Here is a 27493-nt window from a genome sequence, read left to right on the forward strand (position 1 = left end):
CACTCCGTGATGAATGGGCGGCCATTCCCCAAGAAACCTTCCAGCACCTGACTGAACGTATGTCTGTGAGAGTGGAAGCTGTCATCAATGCTAAGGAAGGGCCAACACCATATTGAATTCCAGCATTACCGATGGACGGCGCCACGAATTTGTAAATCATTTTCAGCCAGGTGTCCGGGTACTTTTGATCACACAGTGTAACTCGCATGAGAGTTCTGCTTTGCGGTGTTTAAACCGCAGTACCTGGCTCTGGCCTCAATGCTTCCCAATTTTTTACGTTTCTCGGATCCTTTTCTGAAGAGTTTCAGTCTTACCGTTAACAAGGAGTGTATCACTGAACTCGTCTTTTCAAGTGCTTCCAGATGCCGTTAAAAAAGTACATCATTCAGTATAAAAAATCATACTGGCTTCAACATCTCGATTGCTACGAGAGTTAAGACACTTTATCACATATCAAACTGCATGCTCCTTAGTGAACTATCATTTGGTGAAAACCTCGTTTCGGTATCTGGATCCGTTCACGAAATAAAATGGGTTGCATTGTAAAATGTTAATTACATCCGGAGATATTGTAACCTAAAGTTCACGCTTGAGTACCACTCCTCCGCTGTTCGATCGTGTGTATCGGAGAGCACCGAATTACGTAGGGGTCCAAAAGGAACGGTGATGGACCTTAGGTACAGAAGAGACTGGAACAGCACATTACGTCCACATGCTAACACCTTTTTATTGGTCTTTTTCACTGACGCACATGTACATTACCATGAGGAGTGAGGTACACGTACACACATGGTTTCCGTTTTCAATTACGGAGTGGAATAGAGTGTGTCCCGGCATGCCAGGCCAATAGATGTTCAATGTGGTGGCCATCATTTGCTGCACACAATTGCAATCTCTGGCGTAATGAATGTCGTACACGCCGCAGTACATCTGGTGTAATGTCGCCGCAGGCTGCCACAATACGTTGTTTCATATCCTCTGGGGTTGTAGGCACATCACAGTACACATTCTCCTTTAACGTACCCCACAGAAAGAAGTCCAGAGGTGTAAGATCAGGAGAACGGGCTGGCCAATTTATGCGTCCTCCACGTCCTATGAAACGCCCGTCGAACATCCTGTCAAGGGTCAGCCTAGTGTTAATTGCGGAATGTGCAGGTGCACCATTATGCTGATACCACATACGTCGACGCGTTTCCAGTGGGACATTTTCGAGCAACGTTGGCAGATCATCCTGTAGAAACGCGATGTATGTTGCAGCTGTTTGGGCCCCTGCAATGAAGTGAGGACCAATGATTCCGCACCATACATTTACAGTCCACGGTCGCTGTCGCTCTACCTGTCTGAGCCAGCGATGATTGTCCACGGACCAGTAATGCATGTTCCGTAGATTCACTGCCCCGTGGTTTGTGAAACCCGCTTCATCGGTAAACAGGTAGAACTGCAACGCATTCTCTGTTAATGCCCATTGACAGAATTGCACTCGATGATTAAAGTCATCACCATGTAATTGCTGATGTAGCGACACATGAAACAGGTGAAAGCGGTGACGATACAGTATGCGCACGACACTACTTTGACTCAGTCCACCGGCTCTCGCAATGTCCCGTGTTCTCATGTGTGGGTTCATGGCAACAGCAGCTAACACACCAACTACACCCGCTTCTCCTGTGACGGGCCTGTTACGGACCCGTTTGCGTGCTACGACCATACCTGTTGCATACAGTTGGCGGTAGATGTTTTGCAATGTGCGGCACGTTGGATGCTCTCTGTCCGGGTACTGTTCTGCATACACCCTGCAGGCTTCAGCTGCATTTCGTCGACACTCGCCATAGATGAGTATCATCTCCGCCTTTTCAGAGTTCTAATACACCATGGTCACAGTTCCTACAACACTACACTATCACAGACGTCTGGTAATACGGTGTACTACAGTTGGTCTGCGTGTGGAAACGAATGCAGAATAACAATAGCAGCAAGCGCTACATGCGGACACTGCGACAGCTAGACGAAACCACAACAGTGCACTACAGCCACACTCGTAAACACGGTCGTCATCGTAAACATGTCCCTGCAGATGCTGCTCGCCCGCCGTGGCCCGTGTTTGTTACAACACGCAACTGAACGTCGGAGGTTTCAAGCGTCAACTTTAGGTTACAATATCTCCGGATGTAATTAACATTTTACAATGCAACGAACGGCACTGATTACGTATTTGTTTATATGTTCAGATGTGCTAACAAAACTAACGTGGCTCCATTTAAAAAAACGTAGGTTTGTGTTAAAAAACATACTTTCGTGCATTTTTGTATGGTTTGTATTAACCAATTACACTAGCCCCTCTCCTCACGTTCGGTCTGTGGAATCGGTTCGTCAGTATTTGATGTGGTTTACGAAATATATTCAGCGGTAACGTTAGGTGACTCACCCTGTATAGTGTGTGTGTCTTCTACTTTCTGTCGAGACACTACACAACGTGTAATGTTTATCGTGAGCATGATCTATGGAACAGTAACTAGGTATCCGCTTGATTCCTAGTCCACAATGTTCTCCCAGCACTGTTTACTAGAGTTGTGACGATTCGTGAATGAATCGTTCATTTGAACGACTCTAAATAAAGAATCGTAAGAATCGAATCTGATACGGTCGAATCATCGTTCAATAGAATCGTAAGAACGATTGCGTGTTTCCGAGTCGTGACGATTCCAAATTCCAACGAATCATCGATTCTTAGTACGCTATGCTTCGAAGGCAACTTCCGAATCATGCTGAGTCGTGCCGAATAATTACGACCGCCAGATGGCAGTCAAGTGGAGGATGCGTGTGAACAAAGGAAGCTCGGAACGAACAAACGAAGTTCGTGGGCCGTAATATTGCTCGTGAAAACCAAGCTGACACTTGGCGGTGGCTGACGGGAACGAGCGTAAAGGCATTTCCCATTTACCACCGCTACCATCAGCCACCGCGCCGACGTCAGCTTAGTTTGCGCGAGTAATATGCGAATTAGTCATGACAGAAACGATATACAGCGAGTACACAGCTCCCAATACACACGATTAAAATCAAGAAATCCAAGTATGATGAATAAATACGTACCTCTTATTCGTTGCCCTAACGATTTGGATGAAATTTTGTATTTAGACTGGTTTTTGCTTTCTGAGTTCACCAACATAGTTCCATTCTTTCGTAAAAAGTCAGTTTTATAATATCTATATCCTACATAGTTCCATTCGTAAAAACGCAATTTTATATTATAAATACGCTATTTCACACGTTTTTATAACGCCATCTCGTAAAACTTTGTTAGTACGTATTGAATGTAGTTAAGGTTTTGGTTTTTATGTTTATCTGTATATAGGTGTCTTTCCTTACAGCACGTGATTTTACACAAAAGAATTTTTTAAATAAAAACGCGAATTTCGTGTTTCTTGGGAATGGCTTTAGCAGTTTGGATAAAATTTTATATTTAGATAAGGATTTTGATTTTTAAGTTTATCTATATTCGTGTGTTTCCTGAAAAAACTCGATTTTATACAATAAGTATTTTATATCGCAATTTCGTAAATCTTTGTTACTATTGGATGTTACAGTAGAGGTGTATCAAAATTTTGTGAGATGGCGGTATAACATTATCCGAATACGAACACGTTGGACTTACCGTACATCCGATAGTAACAATCATCCTAGATATGTTTTAGGTTAGACATGGTTTCCTCTGATCGCTGGTATCTCGGAAATGAAAATTTATATTTAGTTAATTGTTTGCTTTCAACTTTATTTGAATAAGTAGCTTCTCCCAAAAAATTCGATTTTACAAAAAGAAACAGAGCTAAGCTTGGTCTTCCACACATTATGGTAATAACAAGAGTAAAATGCACATTACAGCATGAGATTACTGATTACTTGCATAACTGTATCAAAGTTTCTTGTCTGAACACAGTTCAAAGCAAGTATTGTCACAAACATACACAGTTCAGGCTCAGTTCGCGAAAAAGTTCTACACACACACACACACACACACACACACACACACACACAGTTTATAAATTATAGTTCAAAAACATTATCATTCTTAATTTCCTCGATGTTAGACGTCGTCGTAAGTCTGTGAGAGTATTTCCAGCCCTTGAAAAAACACGCTCACAAGGAACTGAGCTTCCCAGATTTGCTGTGTGGGAGGGCTGTCAGCTGCGCTATCAATTACAAGGGTGATGTGGACTTGGAAAGACATCTTAGCACAGAAAAACATAGGATGATATGAGCCAAACCACGTCTGCCTCACTGCTAGATTTTGTTACTATAAAACAGACGAACCGGCCGCGGTGGTCTAGCGGTTCTAGGCGCTCAGTCCGGAGCCGCGCGACTCCTACGGTCGCAGGTTCGAATCCTGGCTCGGGCATGGATGTGTGTGATGTCCTTAGGTTAGTTAGGTTTAAGTAGTTCTAAGTTCTAGGGGACTGATGACCACAGATGTTAAGTCCCATAGTGCTCAGAGCCATTTGAACCATTTTTTTTATAAAACAGACGTCTGTAGTTAGATACGTTCAAGCCACCCAACCAAACTGGCATACCACGTAATTTTGCATCACCTTTCGCACAAATCGACTCCTCTTTCCTGGCATACTGAAATAAAACAATAGATGCAATCAAATCAAACGTGACCTTTCATCAATTAAGGCATTACAAGTATAAATAGAGAATCACACTTGTAACGTCATATGCATGTTTACTCATAAATAAACTATTTCTGGCATATCTTATCATGACACAGTTCGATTCTAACCCCATTGACAATTTCAGACATATCCTGCCATCTATTAGTAAGATGTAGAACTTTTTGCATTCCGTAAGAATCGTGCCATCGCAGACTAGAATGAATCGTGAAAGAATCGAGAACGAATCGCAGGAATCGATTCGCAATGTGAGATTGAATCGTAGGAATCGAATCGGGGAAAAGAATCGTGTTGCTCAACTCTAATGTTTATAGCAGGAAGACACATCTCGGCTTACTGGCATCTCTGTGTTCCCGTTGACAGGCGCACGGACGCACGCATACGGGGGAGAAGCCGCACCGCTGCCCGCAGTGCGGGAAGGCGTTCAGCCAACTGCGCAACTACAAGTATCACATGTCGGTGCACGCGGGCACGCGCGAGTTCGCGGCCGCATGCCCCGAGTGCGGCAAGGTGTTCAACGACCGAGGCTACCTCAGCTCGCACATGAAGATCCACCGCAACCGCAAGGAGTACGCGTGTGCAGACTGCGGCCGGCGCTTCAACCAGCGCGTCGCCTACAATATGCACGTGCGCACGCACACGGGTGAGCGGCCGCACGCCTGCGCGCTCTGCGACAAGGCCTTCTCCCGCAAGATGCTGCTCAAGCAGCACATGCGCACGCACACCGGCGAGAAGCCGTTCACCTGCGAGGTAATCTCACTCTGCCAAACCTAGAGTAACAGGGACGTTCATTAGGTACTGCAACACATTTTTTTTTTCTGAAAGCAGGTTGGTTTTATTCAGGTTTCCAATACACGATATTATTCCCCATTCTTTTGGCTATAAAGCTTTATTTTTCAACACGATCTCCGCCTTGGCCACTCACTGGGAAAGCCTGTGTGCCCTCATGGTACCACCCCACTGGTCGACATCGGATCCAGCGTCTTCCTGCATCAGTAAATACCTATCATCCACGTGCAACTTCCCGTGAAGTGCATCCTTCATTGGGCCAAACAGATGGAACTCGGAAGGTCCGAAATCAGGACGGTAGGGTGTTTGAGAAAGAACAGACCAATGAAGCTTTGTGAGCTCCTCTCGGATGCGCAGACTTGTGCTAGGCCTTGTGTTGTCATGAAGAAGGAGAGTTCGTTTGCCTCTTGGTGGCAACGAACACGCTCAGTTTGCTGACGGCAGCACAATACACCTCAGAGTTGATCGTTGCAGCATGAGAAAGGACACCAAACACAGCAACTCCTTCAGAGTCGCAGAAGACGGTCGCCATGACTTTACTGCCGGAAGGTGCGGCTTTGAACTTTTTCTTCAGATGGAGGTGGTGCGGCGCAACCCCTTGAATTGTAGTTTCGTTTCTGGTTGTTGTTGTTGTTGTTGTTGTTGTTGTTGTGGTCTTCAGTCCTGAGACTGGTTTGATGCAGCTCTCCATGCTACTCTATCCTGTGCAAGCTTATTCCTCTCCCAGAACCTACTGCAACCTACATCCTTCTGAATCTGCTTAGTGTATTCATCTCTTGGTCTCCCCCTACGATTTTTACCCTCCACGCTGCCCTCCAATACTAAATTGGTGATCCCTTGATGCCTCAGAACATGTCCTACCAACCGATCCCTTCTTCTAGTCAAGTTGTGCCACAAACTCCTCTTCTCCCCAATCCTATTCAGTACCTCCTCATTAGTTATGTGATCTACCCATCTAATCTTCAGCATTCTTCTGTAGCACCACATTTCGAAAGCTTCTATTCTATTCTTGTCCAAACTATTTATCGTCCATGTTTCACTTCCATACATGGCTACACTCCATACAAATACTTTCAGAAAAGACTTCCTGACACTTAAATCTATACTCGATGTCAACAAATTTCTCTTCTTCAGAAACGCTTTCCTTGCCATTGCCAGTCTACATTTTATATCCTCTCTACTTCGACCATCATCAGTTATTTTGCTCCCCAAATAGCAAAACTCCTTTACTACTTTAAGTGTCTCATTTCCTAATCTAATACCCTCAACATCACCCGTCTTAATTCGACTACATTCCATTATCCTCGTTTTGCTTTTGTTGATGTTCATCTTACATCCTCCCTTCAAGACACCATCCATTCCGTTCAACTGCTCTTCCAAGTCCTTTGCTGTCTCTGACAGAATTACAATGTCATCGGCGAACCTCAATGTTTTTATTTCTTCTCCATGGATTTTAATACCTACTCCGAATTTTTCTTTTGTTTCCTTTACTGCTTGCTCAATATACAGATTGAACAACATCGGGGAGAGGCTACAACCCTGTCTTACTCCCTTCCCAACAACTGCTTCCCTTTCACGTCCCTCGACTCTTATAACTGCCATCTGGTTTCTGTACAAATTGTAAATAGCCTTTCGCTCCCTGTATTTTACCCCTGCCACCTTTAGAATTTGAAAGAGAGTATTCCAGTCAACATTGTCAAAAGCTTTCTCTAAGTCTACAAATGCTAGAAACGTAGGTTTGCCTTTCCTTAATCTTTCTTCTAAGATAAGTCGTAAGGTCAGTATTGCCTCACGTGTTCCAACATTTCTACGGAATCCAAACTGATCTTCCCCGAGGTCGGCTTCTACTAGTTTTTCCATTCGTCTGTAAAGAATTCGTGTTAGTATTTTGCAGCTGTGGCTTGTTAAACTGATTGTTCTGTGATTCTCACATCTGTCAACACCTGCTCTCTTTGGGATTGGAATTATTATATTCTTCTTGAAGTCTGAGGGTATTTCGCCTGTTTCATACATCTTGCCCACCAGATGGTAGAGTTTTGTCAGGACTGGCTCTCCCAAGGCCGTCAGTAGTTCCAATGGAATGTTGTCTACTCCAGGGGCCTTGTTTCGACTCAGGTCTTTCAGTGCTCTGTCAAACTCTTCACGCAGTATCGTATCTCCCATTTCATCTTCATCTACATCCTCTTCCATTTCCATAATATTGTCCTCAAGTACATCGCCCTTGTATAGACCCTCTATATACTCCTTCCACCTTTCTGCTTTCCCTTCTTTGCTTAGAACTGGGTTTCCATCTGAGCTCATGATGTTCATACAAGTGGTTCTCTTATCTCTTTCTGGTTCAAATTGGGAAACCCGTGTTTCATCACCTGAGATGATGTTCGATAAAAAATTGCCATTGATCAGCCTAGTAACGCAGAAGCAATTCCGCACAGATGGTCCTTCATTGTTCTTGATGGTCTGCCGTTAGGCAGCGGGTACCCACGTCTGAGTACCCCAGCGGTGGACGAGTGTGTCAGTACTGCCAACACAGACGTCCAGTTGAACAGCGAGATGTTTGATCATGATCCGTCGATCATCTCGAATGAGTGTGTCCGCACGCTCCAAAATTGCTGAAGTCACAGCTGTGTTGGGGCCTTCCGGCACACGGGAAATCGGACAGGTTTGCGCGATCTCGTTGCTATGACTAGACGCTTCGCCTAACGACTCACCGGTGCTTTTATTCACTGCCCGGTCTCCGCAGACATTCTGCAAGCGCCTACGAATATTTCTAATGCTCTGGTTTTTCCGCCAAAAGAAAATCAATGACAGCTCTCTACTTGAAGCGCACCACCGTTATAAACACCACTCTGAAGGTTATGTATAGAGTCGCTACCTATCGAAAATTCATGAAACAATAGTGGCTGAAGCAGCAAGTTCCTCTTTTTTTCCAAACGAAACTGGCCGAGAAAAAAAAATGTGTTTCATTACTTATTGAACGCTCCTCGTAGAATCATTTGCTTCTTTCACTACACTTCCAGACGAAATGAATGCCTCAGTTGCGGCGCCCACGCCTCCATGTTAGAGTTGGCAGTATAGGAGAGGGAGGGGGTGGAAGGCATTTCCTAGCCCAACTCTTCCTGTTTTTAGACGCGAATGTGACGCGTGAACTAATATTTGTAATCATTTACCCAGAGTGTTTAATATAGTCTGTTCCCCAAAAGGGGCCAGGCTGGTTTGATACAACTCTGCATGCTATTCTATCCTGTGCAAGCTCATAACTATGAATAAACGTCGCAACCTACATTCATTGGAACCTGCATACTCTAGTCATCCCTTGGTCTCCTCCTACAATCTCCCCATACACACACACACACACACACACACACACACACACACACACACACACTCTCTCTCTCTCTCTCTTCCCTCCACAACTGAATTAACAATTCCTTCAGGTCTCGCCTCTTTTACTCGAGTTATGTGTTACATTTCTTTTTTCTCCATTTCGATACAATCTCATTTATTAATCTAACCTCAGTATTTTTCTGTAGCTATATACCTCAAAAGCTTCTCGTCTACTACTCTCAGTTCCCGTTCCCTAATCTATTTCCCTCAGCGTAACCTGATTTAAATTGACTCCAGGCCATTACTCTTGTTTTACTTTTGTTGATGGCCCTCTTATAACCTCCTTTCAAGGCACTATCATTCCGTTCAACTGCTCTTCTATGTCCTTTGCTCTGTCTGACATACTTACAATGGCATCGCAAACCTCAAATTTTTCAGTTCTTCTCCATCAATTTCGAACTCCTTTCCAAATTTCTTCAGGTTTCCTTTACTTATTGCTCAACGTACAGACTGAATAACATTGAGGATATGATACAGCCTTGTCTCACTCCCTTCTTAACCACTGCTTCCTTTTCGTGTGTTTCGACTCTCTATAACTGCAGTCTGGTTTTTGCACAATTTGTGTATCATGTTTCGCTGTCCGCATTTTATACTTGCTACCTTCAAAATGTCAAAGACCGTATTCCATCTTTCTCGAAATCTGTATGTGCTATGAAAGTAAATTTTCCTTTCTTTAATTATCTTCTAAGATAACCCATGGGTTCAGTATTGCCTCGTGTGTTCTCATACGTCTCCCAAACCCAATTTGATATGGCCCGAGGTCGACTTTTACCAGTTTTTTCCACTCCACTATTTATAATTTGTGTCAGTATTTAGCAGGCATTTCTTATTACAATGACATTGCAGTCATATTCACTCTTGTCAGCATCTGCCTTCTTTGGAAATAGACTTACTAATTTCTTCGGGAAGTGTGGGGGTACATATTTACACACAGGCTGGCTTTCCCGAGGATCTCAACAAGTCTGAGGAAATATCTTCAACTGCATGGGTCGTATTAAGATTTACGTCTTTCGGCATTACGTCTAATTCTTCTCAAGATATCTTAACTCCCATTTCATCTTCGTTTACTTCCTCCTCCCTTTCAAAAATATTGTCTTCAAGTTCATTTCCCTCGCACAGCCCTTCTACACAGGGTCAACCACTGCTACATTGACAAACGTTCAGAGGTTGTAGTAAGGACCGAAAAAAGAAAAAAAAAAGTGTGGATGAATATTGATTCTGAAATGTGTATCTTAAGAGCTATGAGCGCTTCTTAGTCTTTGCTACTGTGCTATACATCTCTTCTACTGAACAAGTTCTCATAGTTCTTAAGGTATGCATTTTAACGCACCCATGTTTACTAGACTTCTTTCTTGTTTTGGTCCATTTTGCCACTTCTGAAGGTTTGTTCCACCTTTCAGCTTCCCCTTCTTTGCTCCGTAACACCTTGCCGTCTGAGCTCTTAATATTCACAAAGGTCTCCGACGGTCTCTCTAATTTTCATATAGGTGGCATCTATCTTTCCCCTAGTTGCGTATGCTTCTACATCCTTGCAATCTTCGTCTTGCCATTTCTCGTTGTTCAGTCTCATTTTTATATTTCTGCTTAGATTTTCGCTTGCTTCATTTTCACATTTTCTCCCTTGCAGAATTAGAATCAATAAACTTGTACCGTACCCCTTTTATTTCCTCAACGCTTCAAGATACCGAATCGAAGTTTTCGGGAAATGACAGTACGCAGAAGGCAAGTTATTTTGCTACATGGGTAATTCTCTCAACTCTAATACCAGTCGAGATGCTAAAGCACATTTTAATGAAGATAAATAATGTCAATGGGAGTCGAATGTTCTTGGAAAGTTAAATACAGTGATATAATTCTCGTTAATGCTGGCGTTGAAACTTTTTCGCAAAACTAAGTTGAAAAGCAAGGACGGCCAAAATAGCCTACTGTGGTAGAAATTCTGCCTAGTGGGGCTGTCATGCAAGGTTAAGTCGTTATATGCAGCCAGAAAATAGGTTTATGCTACCGAGATAAGTTTTTCCTCTTGGCCATATTTTATATGAGGCTGATACATGGTCAGCTTCAATTGTTATAAACAACACTCTACGCTAACTTCTAGCGTATCAGAAGGGGCTTAAAAAAACAATTTTAAATATGTACACATAGTCATGATTAAGTGAATAGCTTTTGTGGAAACAGTTAATCAGTCGAAAGGCTTGATACCATGACAAGGGCCTGGTTTGTAAGTCCAACTTCGCGGTGCTTCCATCGCAATAGTCGATTCTGGCCACCTCAACTCCCACTTTTAGCATATTTCTTCGATATTTTTGCGAACACTTTAAAAGCCAATATTAACGATCATTATATAACTGTAATCGTGTCTTCTAGAGCTTTCGAATGCCATTAAAAAAGTACATAGTCCTCCGTTAGAAAAATCTCCAGACAATTTATTTCGATTGATACAAGAGTTAATGTAAGCGGTGAAATTTTTGGGTGATTTACGTTGTAAATACCGCATGTTTCATCTAAGAATCGTCGGGCGAATTTCCTCTTCTGTTTCGACGGAAACTTGCCATTTCGTTTTTTATTGTGTAGGGGTAGGGGTGTAAATGTGGAAGCGTGTGGGTAATGTGGAAACGTCTATTTTTTTTATTTTTTTTTATCTGGCCTGCAGAGTGCTTCACTCTAGCAGGGCAGCCAGAAATTGTTGCAATAGTTCCTATTTGTCACGGTAGAGGGTTAGAAGTCAGTTGAGCAACAAACGCCGTGACAGTGATGCATTTTACGTTCATGCATTTTCTACACCTTTTTCTAGGTGGGATGCTGAAAACAAGATTAAGGCTATAAGAGCCTTAAGGGAAAAGCAGATTGGGTTAAGAAGAGCAGTAAAAGCTTTCAGTGAACCTCGGACGACACTTCAAAGGTTTGTGCACAGTGATATGCCACCTGAAGAATGTGTTTCTTTGAGACTTGGACATAAGCCTGTACTACCTGATGCTATTGAGAAACAGTTGGTACAGTATCTCTCTGAAATGGATAATCGCTTCTATGGCCTTACCAGATTAGATGTCAAGAGAATGGCATATCAGCTGGCGGAAAGAAATAATATTAATCATCCTTTTACTTCAAATGCTGCAGGTAGAGCTTAGTTTGACCTTTTTCTTAGACGACACAAAAATAAACTCTCAATCCACAAACCTATGGGGACTTCATTCTCGAGAGCAAACTGATTCAACAAAGAAGCTGTAGATAAGTTTTTTGACATTTTGGAAGCTGAGTACAGTAAACACTCCTATAGTGCTGATCGTGTGTACAATGTGGACGAAACTGGGCTCTCTTTTGTCCAGAGCAGAATACCACATGTAATTGGACTGAAAGGTAAACGTCAAGTAGGTGCCCTCACATCAGCAGAGCGAGGATCCCTGATGACTGTCATATGCTGGGAGTGCTGGCAGTATTTTCATACCACCAATGACGACCTTCCCCAGGAAGAACTGGACTGATACTCTACTGAAAGGAGTACCACCTGGAACAATTAGTAAATGCCATCCTTCAGGGTGGATTCAAACTGAGCTCTTCTCCGAGTGGTTTGACCACTTCATTTCTAAGGCACATCCCTCAAAAGAATCTTCTGTGTTGTTAATTCTTGATGGGTATAACAGTCATGCCAGAAACCTTCAAGTTATGGAACGTGCAAGGGAGAACCATGTTACAATCGTGAGAATAGCGCCTCACACCTCTCATAAAACTCAGTCACTTGATAAGACTTTTATGGGCACTCTAAAAACCTATTACGCTGAGTATGTTGGCCAATAGTTGCGGCACAGCAGCCGGCCCTTAGGACCATATGACATATCTGAGTTGAGTTGTTTGGAAAAACCTACCTGAAGTGCCAGACTGGCTCTATTGCTGCAAAAGGATTTTTGGAGAGTGGAATTTTCCCATGTGACAGGACTGTTTTTGGATAAATCGACTTTATAGCTGCCACGTTGGCTTCAGATGAGACCAGAAGTCTGAGAGGAACTTATGAGAATCCAGCATCCCAGGTGGAAGTAATGACCTCAGACAAGAAGACACTCATAACGCATTCAGATCTGTGACAACTGACAGCCCAAGTGAAGATGGCCAAAGAGAAAGCAGAAGGTCAACACTGTTGTCAAATATCTCATCAAACACGTGTGTGTCTCCACAAGATATCATGCCAATCCCTCCTCTAAAGAGGAGGGTTTCCAACAGAGGTCGTAAGCCAGGTTCATCAGCATCTTAGCCATATAAAACACGCCTTGAAGTCTCCTTACTGAAGGATAAACAGAAGCTTCCTAAGGCACCTGCCAAAAGCAAGAAAAAACGTGAAGCTCCTCCTAGAAAACCATGCAAAAAACGGCTTAAGTTATCTGAGGATTCAGATGAACCCAATGCACCAACTGTCTCTTCAGGCGAGTCAGATTTGGATCTCCCGGTTGGAGAAGAAAAACCTACTGGAGACGATGCTATTTGTATTTTTTGTGGAGGCGCACTTTCCAAAGACGTTAGGAGATAATTGTGGATTAAGTGTGTAGTGTGTGAGGAGTGCAGTCACTCTTTGTGTGCCATAAATGAAGGAGATATTTACATATGCGATTTTTGCAAGTGAACTTCACTTATGAAGCATTTTCTATTACAGTTGCGTTTAAAAATATTTTTGTGTGATTTACATTTAATATAAAATAAAATAGTTTCTAACATTTTTAATATGAGTAGTTTTCGTTAGTTTCCCATAATTTTAAGACGTTTCCACATTACCCACACTTCTTGAAAAATTAATGAGTTGTTGTGCAAGCAGAAAATGTTTTTTTTTTAATTTTTATTTAGTTTTTGTGTTTCATATTATTACATTCATTGTTAAAACATTATGAATTAGCTTTGGCTAATTTTTGAAGCTGAAAGAGAATTAAACATTTCTTTTATACAGCAAAAACAAACTGGGTTTCCACATTTACACCCCTACCTCTAAATATAGTGAGTGAAATCAAATATTGCTTATCATGAGTTGCTTACGACGCTCGGTATCAACGGAAAAAGACATTTTGGTTCTCTTTACAAACGAAATATACTTTAAACTGCAATGTCATGTGTCGGTAGCACACTTTTACTGCGTGGTGAAAGCTGGCATGCAAGATGGAAAAAGTCGGGCGTGACAGATGTGTCGAGTAAGTGTTTACCACTCCGACTAGTGCAAGAGTACGCAAGAGCTTATTTTTGTCGCAAGGCATAGTGAAACCGAGGAGATGATATCGTGTTAGGGATATCAAAACTGAAAGATTAGGTCATTTTGCGAAAGCGTCTTGATATGATACTGTAGCTGATTGCATTAATAATGTAACAGTGTGGATTGTTCTCTATCATTCTCTGATGCAGACAGCAACCGATGGTTGGCCAGGTCTTCCTTGCCCGACTTGGCAAATCTCGTGTGTTGATACAGGCTGTGGTGTCTTCTAAAGCCATGCAGCAGTGCTACCTAGTCTCTTCTCGTCTACCGATCATTTTTTTCGTATCTTTCTCTTACTGTTAAACAGAAATCCGTTACATGTAGATCTTTCAGAAAATTACTAAGTGGTTCCTTGTAAACGGACTTTCACTGAATTTTGATAAGACACAGTACATACAGTTCCGTACAGTGAATGGTATGACGCCATTAATACATATAGACCTTAATCAGAAGCATATAGCTAAGGTAGAATATTCCAAATTTTTAGGTGTGTCCACTGATGAGAGATTAAATTGGAAGAAACACATTGATGATCTGCTGAAACGTTTGAGTTCAGCTATTTATGCAATAAAGGTCACTGCAAATTTTGGTGATAAACATCTTAGTAAATTAGCTTACTACACCTATTTTCACTCATTGCTTTCATATGGCATCATATTTTGGGGTAATTCATCACTGAGGAATAAAGTATTTATTGCACAAAAGCGTGTGATCAGAATAATAGCTGGAGTCCACCCAAGATCATCCTGCAGACATTTATTTAAGGATCTAGGGATATTCACAGTAGCTTCTCAGTATATATACTCTCTTATGAAATTTGTTATTAACAACCAAACCCAATTCAAAAGTAATAGCAGTGTGCATAACTACAATACTAGGAGAAAGGATGATCTTCACTATTCAAGATTAAATCTAACTTTGGCACAGAAAGGGGTGAATTATACTGGCACTAAAGTCTATGGTCACTTACCAAATAGTATCAAAAGTCTGACAGATAACCAACAAGTATTTAAGAAGAAATTAAAAGAATTTCTGAATGACAACTCCTTCTACTCCATAGAGGAATTTTTAGATATAAATTAAGAAAAAAAGAAAAAAACAAAAAATATTAAAAAAATAAAAAAGTTGTTATATTAACTTAAGTATGTAGTTAAATTAACTTAATTATGTCATGTATTGGAAAATTTGACTCGTTCCACATCATTACGAAATATCGTATTCGTGATCCATGGAACTAGTATTAATCTAATCTAATCTAATCTAAAAGTCACATAGTGTCACATTCGCCGATATTATTTCAATAGTTCACGTGCAAAGTCTGAATACTTTTCTGCCGTATAGCCGCCTCAAAAGTTCTTGCAACCACCTGCAAAGACAGCTATACCATTTGTTAAATATCATATGACAAACGAAGAACGTGTTTTCGCTCATTTCTTCCCAAATTTAGTAACAAAATTATTCCTACCGTTATTTGCGATCGTTCGATACTTGTATCCATGTGGTATTTTTTCCATGGCTTTCAGAGTTTTCGAGGAGACCCAACTGAATATGCATCGGGTTTTGGGGACCAACACACACTTCTGTCCAAGTTGTCGTTCACTTCGAGCAGGAAATTGTTCCTACAGTAGCGATTTTTATTTCACATTCTTCACTATTTCATTCTCATAAAAGCAGCAGAGATCTGTGTACCCGCGCTGCATACCAAGTAGAACTGAAATTATCATGAAGTCTTCACATACACAATACAGTATTTGTGTTTCTCACGTTAAGTAAGTGTGAGCAGTGGTTCAAAATTCTTGCGTCTCCTCCTGGTTAGCTGCATGACCAAAGAGAAAAGGTGATTTGTTCTCATTGTGCAAAACTACTCGTCAGTGTAACTTTGCTAAATATATGAAATGTCGTCCCTCGTTTACAGTGATACCGTGACCCGTGCCCACAACAGATTCTATATCATTACAGAAAACCATGGCACATTTCTTTGAGAAGTAGCATGGAGATACTGGACTGTAGGGAAAAATAACATTGTAACATTATAATCTCGAAGCTAGGAAGTTCAGCCTGTTTCGTCGACAAATCTAAGTCTTGAACAAGATCGGTCAGATCCCTTTCAAGCAAAACGTGTGGCTAATTTGATTCACATGGGTTTTTAAATGTTAGGCTGTCATGCATAATATCTTGTCTGCCTTTTTCGTGTGCGTCAGCGTCTTCATACTCGCTCAGGAAGGACTGCTATGAATTGTGTCCTTTGACATGTAGCTGATGATAATTATGATGTTGCGGTTATTTTTTTTAAGGTGATTGATTCCAGCTGGTTTTGTCAGGAATAACAGTCGTGTGATTAGTTGGTTCTCTCCTTATCATGGCGACGCGAGGGGCATGTAATGTAACTCTTTTTCAGACGGGTGCAAAGTGTTAAGCCATCTTTAAAGCAACATATTTGGATGAGGCGACGAAAAGGAGGGAGGGGGGGGGGGGAGATATCGGTGCCATTTTCTGTCCTGCTCGAAAGCTTTAGGCCCGAACGAAATGCAACACTTCCTTTACAAGAGGCTTAAAGTTTCGTTCTCACGGTTTCAGAATTAACAACACACATAAAAACAATTAAACAAATTGTGCTATTTACGCAGGTATTTCCTTTGAGTCACGACAGACCTTGAACAATACAATCTGCGGATAAATTAAGCCACAACAGAGTAACCTACCGTATATAACGTTTTTAAGGATTTCGATAGATGGGGGCCAATGTGCCACAAAGATATTGAGTTCGACAGGCAAAAGCCGATTTCATTTTCCAGTTCAACGCCGATAACTCAACTCTTTAACACCATTTACATTCTTCGGGGCAAAAATGGTGCTGATCACTGTGATGGAAAAGCATGGTCCTCGTCGGACGACGTCATGATTATCACTGACTGCAGCGAGTATTACGCTATGATGTGGAACGTTGGGAATGTTCCCCAGCCCTGAGGTGGAGCATTTGATGAAACCGCAGCAGTGCTGTTCTTCTATAACAGCGGCTAACACAGGTTGTCATTGGGGAGAGTGGGGGAAATACACGCACCTAAGGAAAAATCGATGTGAACCATTCGATACGTCATTAAAACCTACGAAAATAAGTACATACCATACAATGGTCATTTCTCCACATATTCCAATCGTCTGTAAATAGTTATAACCAGTACCTGAATTTTGAACATTAAAATAAAAAAAAGTGCAAATGCGTGGTATTCCCCACGCCTGAGGGTAACGGCACGCAAAGTACTGGGTAATAACACGCAAAACAAACAAACCATAAAAATGTACAATACTTGCTATTTTTATTTGCTTATTAGTTACTACAAATAGTAAACAGTATATTTAAGAACGAAATAATGTAATTCTACAAACATCTCTTATAATTTTCGTTTTTTACATTTTTATTGATGTGAAAAGAGTTCATTTTCTCATACAGCAAAGATCGCACTTGTAACCTTTTGGAGTGTTCCAGCCAATACATTCTTCATGACTCCATGTGCTACAAGTAATACATCGATACCATAGTTCTCCATCGTTCCCAAACTCTCCACAAACTAAACAGACATTTTCTGAACTCACCAATGGATCAATATCGTCCATTTCATCGTCATCACAAATGTTTTGCAAGTCCAGATGTAGGTCATCCTCGTTGCTACTTTCACTTTCTTGGTGGTGTTTCTTCTTATATAATGTCTGTTTCTTCTTCGAGACTTTTGTAAGTTGCAGATTTTTGCTCTTGTCTGCTTTATCCTTAATATTTCTTTTCTTGTTTTCATGGCTTCTTTTTGTTTCTTTATTGATAACTCTGTTAGCAGTTTATTCTTCTCTGGAGTTGCTGTAAGGATCACTGACTTTCCCTTAGGCTTTCCCTTGGCTTGTTTCGTCTTAGGAAGAAGTTGTTTTTGTTTAGGAACAGGATATATGTGAAATACACTAACGTGCTTAACACATGAACTCTTAGTTGATGTGATCTCTTCTAGGCCTACTAGAAATGGAACATCTTCTGCTGGAGATCCAGGAATCTGTTCTTAACTCCTTTTGGGGATATGTGGCTCGTTTGTAGATGCAACCACTTCATTTCCATTTGTTGCATTCGGAACCTCTTCATCTTCAAGGAAAACAAATCTGAAGATCTCACATTGTTGTAAGTCGTCATGCTGAAATTTGTTTGGATTCAAAGAGCAAATCCCACCTGCCTTAAACCCTGATGCCCTTTGTCCATGGTAGCGACCTTAATATATGCCTTATTAAAAAGTTCTGCTAACTCATATGGTGTAATTTTTTGATACACCTGTGACTTCATATACATGTCACATTCATGATTGAAGGCTGCTTTCAAAGAAGAAAAGAATGTAACATCTATTGGTTGAAGCTTGTGAGAAGTGTGTGGAGGTATGTTTACCATAAAAATAGAATTTCTTTTACGAAATTCAAAAATTTCAAGTGAAATGTGGCTGCTGTGATTGTCTAAAATCAGCAGCACAGGGCAATCAATAGTTGATTTTACATTGTTCTGAAAATGTTGGATCCATTTGAAAAATAATGACTCATTGGACCAACCATTGACGGAACAGCCATATATTGCTCCAACTGGTCCACCTTTACTTAAGAGATTTGACATCGTCTTCCTGGGGAAGATAAACGTAGGGGGGATGTAGGTACCAAAACACTGAAACAACATATCACAGTCACGTTTTTTCCCCTTTCCCAAGACGTCGCCCCACCTATTTGTTTAACACCTTTAGGAGCCAAAATTCTCTCGGACTTTTGTACAGTATTTATGCCCCTTTCACCGACGTTGAACACTGCCCCTCATTAAATTTATATTTTTCAAAGACATGTTCTAAGTTTTTAAAATATGCATTAACCTCTTCTTCATTAAATGCCTGTATTCTGTTAATGCTAGTTGCTACAGGTTTTCTCATGCGGGTTTCTTTTTAAAAATAGAGCTAGCCAATCCTTTCCAGCTAACCTACATGACTTATCAAAATTGTTTGCAATGTTGTTAGCCTCTGCATACTCAAATGCAATCTTTCGGAGCTGGATGCATGTAATGCCATAGAACAGCTTGGACATTGTAACAACATGATCCCTAATCTCATTTTCCTGTTCTGTCGAAAATGTTGGGTTTCTTCCTAGTTTTGGACCCTAGGTATTTTTAACGTTCATTCTCGTTCGCAGAGTAGCTTCATGAATCCCGAAGGCTCTTGATAGTTCTCTTATTTTTCTTCCAGATTTGATGGCATCAAGAGCCTTACAAAGTTCCTCTTGTGTCCATTTTGCTTTCTGGGTTTTTCTTTTATAATATCTATCCATCTGAAATTTAAAAAAAAACCTCGTTAGTATCGAAAATATAACCTGCAAGGGGGAATACCACGCACTTCAACAGCTGCGTGGCATTACCCCACTGTAAGTTCGATGACTAACCTAAGTATTACTCGGCGCCTAATTCAAATAGCGGGACAAATCTACAATTAAAGGTTTCATTTAGGGTTAGTAGTTGATATGCAAGAATTACATTAAAGCAACTTACAGTAGCACTTACCTTGCAAAATACAGCTGACCAAAATTACACGAGACACGCCGAAAATAAACAATACTTCACTGCTCCAACAATGCCACTGGAAAATGGCTGGCGTAAGTTGCATAGTAGTTGTTACTCCTGCCGGCAGGCTGTAGCACCAACTGTGAACAGCTTGCGCCATTCAAACTACGTAAATCAGCCTGCGTGGGATTACCCACATGCGTGTAATTCCACCACCTTCCCCTACACACAGTCTGATAGAGTAAGTGTGCGAAGTTATTAAAATTAGACCGTTTCTTCAGGGAGCTTCCCTTTTCTTTTTATCAGGAAATGTGTGTCACAACTATTAGAGGAGAATCGTAGCATTTGGGTATTAGCGTCAATCACTCTGGCGCAGTCGTCAACAGAAAACAAACCTGCCAGTAAACTAAACTATGCGCCGCTATAGTCCTACAATACACCCTACAGCTGGGTGACCGCAGACATTTTGCTGAAGAAATGGGGGACTTCATCTACATACTATTGCTACGTAGAACAACTATTTGTTCTCTTTATTTTAAATTAATTCAAAATGTCATCAAATACAACTGTTTGGAATCAGTTTCAAAATAAAGAAAATAAATAGTTTTTCTATACTGTGATAACTGTTCTCCACCTACAGTAATGGTCGCCAGCTTCACTTTTCATTCAAAATCTCGTGAGATAAGACCTATCGATCTTCTAGACTTTCTTAGGTCGTCTGACTAATTCAGTTTCGAAGAACAGCAGTTCTTTCTTTGGGTCGGTGAAATACTCATCAGCCACAAATTCTAAAAGATCGCACACAATATGACATAATAAAAACCATTTTGTAAACAAAAGGGCAGACTAACTATTGGGAAGGAAACGCATGTATAACAACAGAACTACAACATACTTTTATTCTTTTTAAGCCGTCGAGTTTCCATGCCCAATAAGCAAACATATAATGAAGTTTTCGTCATATTTACGAATGATGCACCAGAACTGAAAACCATGGCCCGATTCTTTACTACTATTTCTATCCCTTCATCAGAATGTCTCAATATCTTCCACCCACCTACACTAGTCAAGTAATACAGATAGAATGGTTCAGCAGTTTGCCTTTTATCGGTCGGATAGCTGTTCCCCACCCATGCCTGCACCCATTCACTCTTTATGCCATCTCCTTTCTTCACTACCCACATTCATACTAAATCACTACCACTTTCGTGTTCTCTCTCTACTTTTTTCCCCCTCCTTGAACAATCAAATCGTTCCTATTTCCCCTCCCTAAAAGAAATGGCTCCCTCAGAATAGTAAATAATGATCATCTACAGACTGTAAGTGTGCATGTTCTCCTGTTCTATAAAACTCTAAAGACACCAATGCTGGGCCACATTAAGCCAGTAAACTAAGGTGAGTGAAACATTATCTGCAAGTTCCTTGTGATACTCTCACAACAGAAGCTAGTTTACACCTTGCTTTCACTTCTCACCACCCATTACCTTCAGAATTCCAGAGGTACCAATCATTTTGGCTCCCATGTAGTAAAATCAGACACTACACTTTGACACTGGCATCACTGGACTGCAGTTTGGATGGTCATGTGATCACTCTGCTGGATTTTTTATGTCAGTCTCACAAATAAGAATAACCATTCCTCTTTAAAGTACCTTGTAAGTTAGCTTCAAAACAATGGGTTTACATATCAAAACATTTCTCCCATCAAGGTAAATTCACTGGCAGTACTGAGAATCGGACCTGCTGCTACTTCCTCTGGTTCATTGCAACAACCTGTGTTGGCAGTTGTGGTGTGCCTCATTGAATGAATAACGTCACAACACGACGTGAGATGGTTCAGACTGCTTGAAGCAAAACTTACATGTTTCTTCTGACAAATGGCATTGACTTAAGTGCAGTATGTGGTGCTGCTGAAAAGTTTTCTGTTCTACAATGGGGTAGTTAGCGGACAAGTGTAGTGTTTTCACCTAAGTCAGGAATTCCATTATAACGTCATTTATTACTAAAATGACATGGCTGAAACTTTAATGGGAATATTTGGACATCAGGGATCACGACCATGATATATAAAACACGTCTGCAACCAGAACCCTCTACTAGGATGCATAATTTTGGATTTTGGTACTATTACATTCTTCCGCTTTCTACTAAATTTGACACATCTACATTGTTTCCTATGAACCATGGCCCTTGCCAATGTGGGGTAGGGTGTAGTGGTTTGCCTACCTCTACAATATAGATAGCCATCATGTAGGTGCAACCACATCAGACAGGTATCTCTAGAGACGGCAAAAAAACATTTGGTTCCTGAAGAAATCCAGGAGCCTTTTTGTAGTTCCAAGGGCAAATGTCTGGATGACTGACTGATCTGGCCTTGTAATATTAGACGTCATGGTCTTGCCACACTGGTACTGCAATTACCTGAAAGCAAAAGAAAATTACAGTAATCATATTTTCTGAGAGATGTGGCGCTACTGTATGGCTTAATGATATTGGCATCCTCTTGGGTATTCTAGAGGTAAAATAGTCCCCCATTTGCATCTGGAGGCTGTCATCAGGAGAAACAAAACCAGCCTTTTACAGGTCGTAGCATGTAATGTTAGAGCACTAACAAGGTAGGTAGGTTACATGTGGAGGAGGGGGGGGGGGGAGGGGGAAGAGAAGAAGAAGAAGAGGTGGCTCGATTGAAGTTAGATATAGTGGGAGTTAATGAAATGCAGTGACATGAAGAACAGGACTTCTGATCAGTTCCTTACAAGGTTATCAACAAAAAATCAAATTGGTGTAATGCAATAATAAGTCTAATAATGAATAATAAAATTGGAATGTGGATAATTATAATGAACAGCACACTGAATGCAGTGTCGTAGCCAAAATAGATACTAAGCCAACACACGCTACAGTAGCAAATGTTTTTATACCGAAGAGCTGCACAGATTATCGAGAGACTGAAAGAATATATGATCAGAAATTAATACAAATATTAAAGGAGATGAAAATTCAATTGTGACTGGGGACTGGAATTCGAAAGCAGGAAAAAGACAAGAAGGAAAATTAGCAGGAGAACATGGACTGCCAGAGAGGAGCAGAGCATAATTTAGACATTTCTAATGCTTGGTTTAAGAATCATTTATGAAGGTTATAGACAGGAAAAAACCTGTGAACTCCAGAATGAGTCAGACCAGTTACACAATGGTAAGACAGACTTCTAAACCAGATTCTTACCTGTAACGATCTCATAGTGTAGCATAAACTGAATAGCTTGTGAAGAGGTACAGTAGTGAATTGGGAAAAAAGAAATTTTTGGCACAACTTGAATAAAAAGGGATCAGTTGATAGGATACATCCTGAGGCATCAAGACATCGTTAATTTCATAATGGAAGTGTTTAAACTAAAAATTTTATAGAGAGATCAAGGGGGTGAATATAGTAAGCAGGCTCAAATGGATTTAGGTTACAATCACAGGCGTGAAAGGTTGTGTGTGTGTGTGTGTGTGTGTGTGTGTGTGTGTGTGTGTGTGTGTGTGTGTGTGTGTGTGTGTGGGAGGGAGGGGGAGGGGTGGTTGAGGAGGGAGGATGGTGTCCAGATGGGCTACTTGCCGCTACCACTGGAATCTGAAGCAGAGAGCTTTTCTACATTACAGAATTCTCATACACTTCTAGAAGTGATTGGATAACCATCAGTTCATCTATTAAAATTTAATTTCTTGTAGTATGAGCCGTCTCAACACTGATCAACTCAGTTATGTCAAATTGACAGTTTTAGTGTCTTGTGGCCCATCCAACACCCCCATTCCCCCTGGACAAATTTCTGCAGGTGGTCATGGTAGCAATAGTTACGTAGGGATGAAGAGAGCTGCACAGAATAGAGGAACATGGACAGCTGCTTAAAACCAGTCTTCAGACTAAAGACGATGACGACGCCGACGACGACGACGACGACATACATTAGAGGTATACAACTTTAATTAACAAACATGAAAAAACTTACTCAATTTTTCGCATCTCGCTGCACTGTCTCAAAAAGGCTGTCAGAAAAACATTAAAAATGTTGCAGCCTGTTTCCTTTCTCCTCCTAGTCCTATTTCCAGCTCTAACTTCACCTCTTATGACCTTGTCGTTGATGGGACATTAATCATAACCTTCCACCCTTTTTCAAATACTCTAGCAGTATAGGTCAGATGTGATTATTGCGTATGAAACTGTTTGCAGATGCACTACTCTTGGCTACATGTTATGCAATTAACACATTTGTTGAATTTCATTACGATTTGCTACATAGCCTTTAGATATTTATTTGTAGGAATGTGTTCCTAACTATGTGCCAAACTGAGTAATCCAATATAGGTTTTGTATTCTGTTTATGAAACTTGCTTGCATTTATACATAATGAAGGTGAACTCTTCTCAATTCCGATTCCATATTCACAACAGAGCATTTGAAGCTCCTCTCAGTATTTGCACAAAACTATTTTTGAAGTAGCACATAAATCAACTTCTGTTACGATGTTACGACACTTTCTAGCAGATTAAAACTGTGTACCAGACTAGGACTCAAACCCAGAACCATTCCTTCCATGGGCAATGATGCTCCACATGAACTATCCAGACATGACACACAACCTACCATCACAGCTTTATTTTTACCAGTTCTTCTCTTCTAACCTCCAGGCCCCACAGAATATGACTTCATATCTTGTGGCACAAGCAGTGGAAAAGGCTTTGTCTAAGGATATTATAGGAAAATGTTTCCATTACATCCTTTCTTCCAGGAGTGCTAGTCCCGCAAGATAAGCAGGACAATTTTTGTGAAGCTTGGAAGATTGGAGTGGGGTACAAGTAGGAGTAAAACTGTGTGCACACACCTTGAGTTGTACTTGGATATCTCAGCCAGTAGAGTAATTGCTCACGAAAGGCAAAGTTCCCAGTTCAAGTTCAGATCTTTCACACAGTTTCACTCTGCTAGGAAGTTTCAAAAAATCATTTATTCTGCTACAGAGTATAAGATTCAATCTGGAAACTTATGTTGCTTTCTTTTTAGTATCAGACCTCCGTTTCAGTCACTGGGCACCTTCAGCAGGACATAAACCCATACTTTCCTCCTTCCTATGTTTAGAAATTTTCCAGTCCCTTGGCCAGGATACAATCACTATCTGGCAGATAAATATCTTGCAAACAGATATGCAGCAAGCAGTTCGCAGACCGTAGTAACATGAAGCTACACCTGCGCATTCACTTGGGCATCAGGCCGTACTCGTGCAGCGAATGTGGCAAGGCGTTCACCAAGAAGCATCACCTGAAGGCACACATGAACCACCACACCGGCCTGCGGCCCTATAGCTGTGACCGCTGTGGTGCCACCTTCAGCCAGTCCAGCAACATGCGCACCCACCGCAAGAAGTGTTCTGCCCCCGTGCCACCACCTGCCAGAGATATTTGCGACAACAGGACAGGGCAGCAACCCTCAAGCATGCCTAGAGCTGCTGGCACTAGTGTCATCATGCGTGTGTATGGAGAGCTCGTGGAGCACACATCGACATCAGCACCCATGTCCACAGGCCAGCAGCACATTGAACTCACCCTTGCCAATGATGTCGTGGGGGACAATGGTGCACTGCTTCACTAAAATGGCTGATATGGGCAACAGTGGGCCATTATCAGTGATTTCTCAGTGGCAGCACCCATATGTCAAATGTTAAGCTGGTTTTCCTGTGTATCCATATGTTCCCTTTCTTTAAATTTATTGAACTATACCACCAGCAACATGGTATCTACATAGAAATAATGCAACAGAGAGCACCTGCACAACAATTTGAGATTACGTTACACTATTTACATAAGTTACAGTTCGGAAATCTTGATATGATGCCATCTATCCTGTGTCAGTATAATTATAATAATAATCATGCCTAAATGACTTTTTCTGTCTTAGTGTCTCTAGGGAAAAAATCCTGAGCCATGCACGGCCAGCTATTTATAACTTTTAGTTCATTCTCTTCATTCAGTTTACTGTGGAAGAATCGTCTGTTGGCACTGAATCGGCGTCTGTTGCTGGTGGTCCGTTTTCAAATTGTGCATCCTCGGAATTTACATGTGATTTATTTTTACAAGTGGTACCATGTCCTCTATGAAGTTGCAAGCTGTTAGAATCATCCCCCCATTTCATTTTTGCAGCTGTACCGAATTCCATTTTCAACTTTTAAATCATCATTTTTCTCCAGTTTCACTTCTGTTATTAATTTTAGTACATTTTTATTATGGACATGTAGTTGATTGCTGGGAAACTGTATCAATCTTCGCTGTCTTTTTAACGTCTTCATCTTGGCATGCTTTTATTTTTCTCTTTAGAGTACCACTTAAATATGACCTATTTCTCAACATTGTGGTTTTAACTTAACGCACACATTTAATAGCAACCCATGTAAGAAAAGACCAGCAATATATTTTACATTAATGCAACCACATCCTAGATAAATAGGAAATAAACTGCATTACACATGTACCTGATGTTCACAATTGTAATGGCCAAGACTTTTGTCCATTGCAAACACACAAAAAACTTAAGGGATTATTAATAGGAGAGCCAACTGTAGCAAACACACAATGAAGAAGGTAATGGATTCCAGAGTGTTAGCTGGCATGCCAGCCACCAACTGGTGGAATCTGTTTACTGCATGCAGTGGTGGCCACAGTTCACTGTAGCACTCTTGTTAATATGACAACACACAAAACACACTCACTCACTCACTCACTCACTCTCTCTCTCTCTCTCTCTCTCTCTCTCTCTCTCTCCATGGCCGTGTTAGCGAAATAACGACAGTACACTGCTCAACAATACCAAAATTCAAACAACGAAAACAACTAATGCAGAAGACTGAAGGCACCCTACACCACTTCCGCGGAAGGTGAGTTTGCTCTCACAGCAATACAATGTAACCTACAATGCAGGTTCTGAATACTGTATTTATGCAAACACCACGTTTCTTTCTGCAGCTACACAGATAGGCAGCATTTGTTACCATATCCACAATTATTATCTTCCCACTCCACAGCACCAATGGTACGAGAGGTAATGGTTTATCAGACTTATACAGCTTATGGCATGTTATGAGTTGTGGATGTGGCCAGCAAGATCCTAGGCCTACCCACCGATTTCAAATATTGTGTATATCTACAATACCTTCTCCACAGTTCATTACTAGCCGAGATTCTGGTCAACCTGTGATTGTGCTTGCAGGGAGAGCATTGGAATGTACTGCAAAACAGTTTCAAAACTTGTGTGGTGAAACTCAAAGATGTATCACTCAAGAAAGAGCTTTACTCTCTACTGAACTAATGCTTCGGGTATTTTGTTACATGTGTCGCACTAGCTCTGCTGCCACCTCTATTTGATTACACTTAAATATTTACATATACGAATCTGCATGCTGTGTGGCCCTGATGCATTTGATGACAGATCACCTACACTGTTTTGCACTATTTAGCTTTTTTTTTTCACTCATACAAAGTTATATTTCTGAATGCATAGCCTGTGATCACAGACAAATTGAGGATATTGCCTAGAATACTCTGTTTAGGACAGCTGTTTATTCATATCCAAAAAGTAACGTGCTATCTTCTTCCCACTTCAGATACCTCTACATTTAATGCAGTTTTAGTTACAATTATCACTTCACTGAACACTTTTAGATCTCCAAAGAGAGAGATGGTGTGGTGTATACTCTTGGAACAAGATGATTTGATAACTATTTTCAAGAGTAATGATCAGATGTAAAAGTACAGGACACATTTTAGAAACACAGCAGAGCCTTGTTGGTTGAAACAACAATGAAGTGAAAAACATTGTAGTGGAAATATCTAATAT

General features: G+C 41.0%; 1 protein-coding gene across 1 annotated transcript in view; it reads left to right on the forward strand.

The window, feature by feature from the left end:
• LOC126199541 (telomere zinc finger-associated protein-like) overlaps positions 1 to 25255 on the forward strand; it is a 373452-nt gene extending 348197 nt beyond the window's left edge. The window contains exons 7-8 of the mRNA XM_049936462.1: positions 5034 to 5420; positions 24809 to 25255. Of these exons, the coding sequence (XP_049792419.1) occupies positions 5034 to 5420; positions 24809 to 25255 (834 nt within the window). The remainder of the gene's footprint in view (positions 1 to 5033; positions 5421 to 24808) is intronic.
• The last annotated feature ends 2238 nt before the right edge of the window (positions 25256 to 27493 follow it).

The sequence above is a fragment of the Schistocerca nitens genome, chromosome 8 (assembly GCF_023898315.1).
Source record: "Schistocerca nitens isolate TAMUIC-IGC-003100 chromosome 8, iqSchNite1.1, whole genome shotgun sequence".
Classification (NCBI taxonomy): Eukaryota; Metazoa; Arthropoda; class Insecta; order Orthoptera; family Acrididae; genus Schistocerca; species Schistocerca nitens.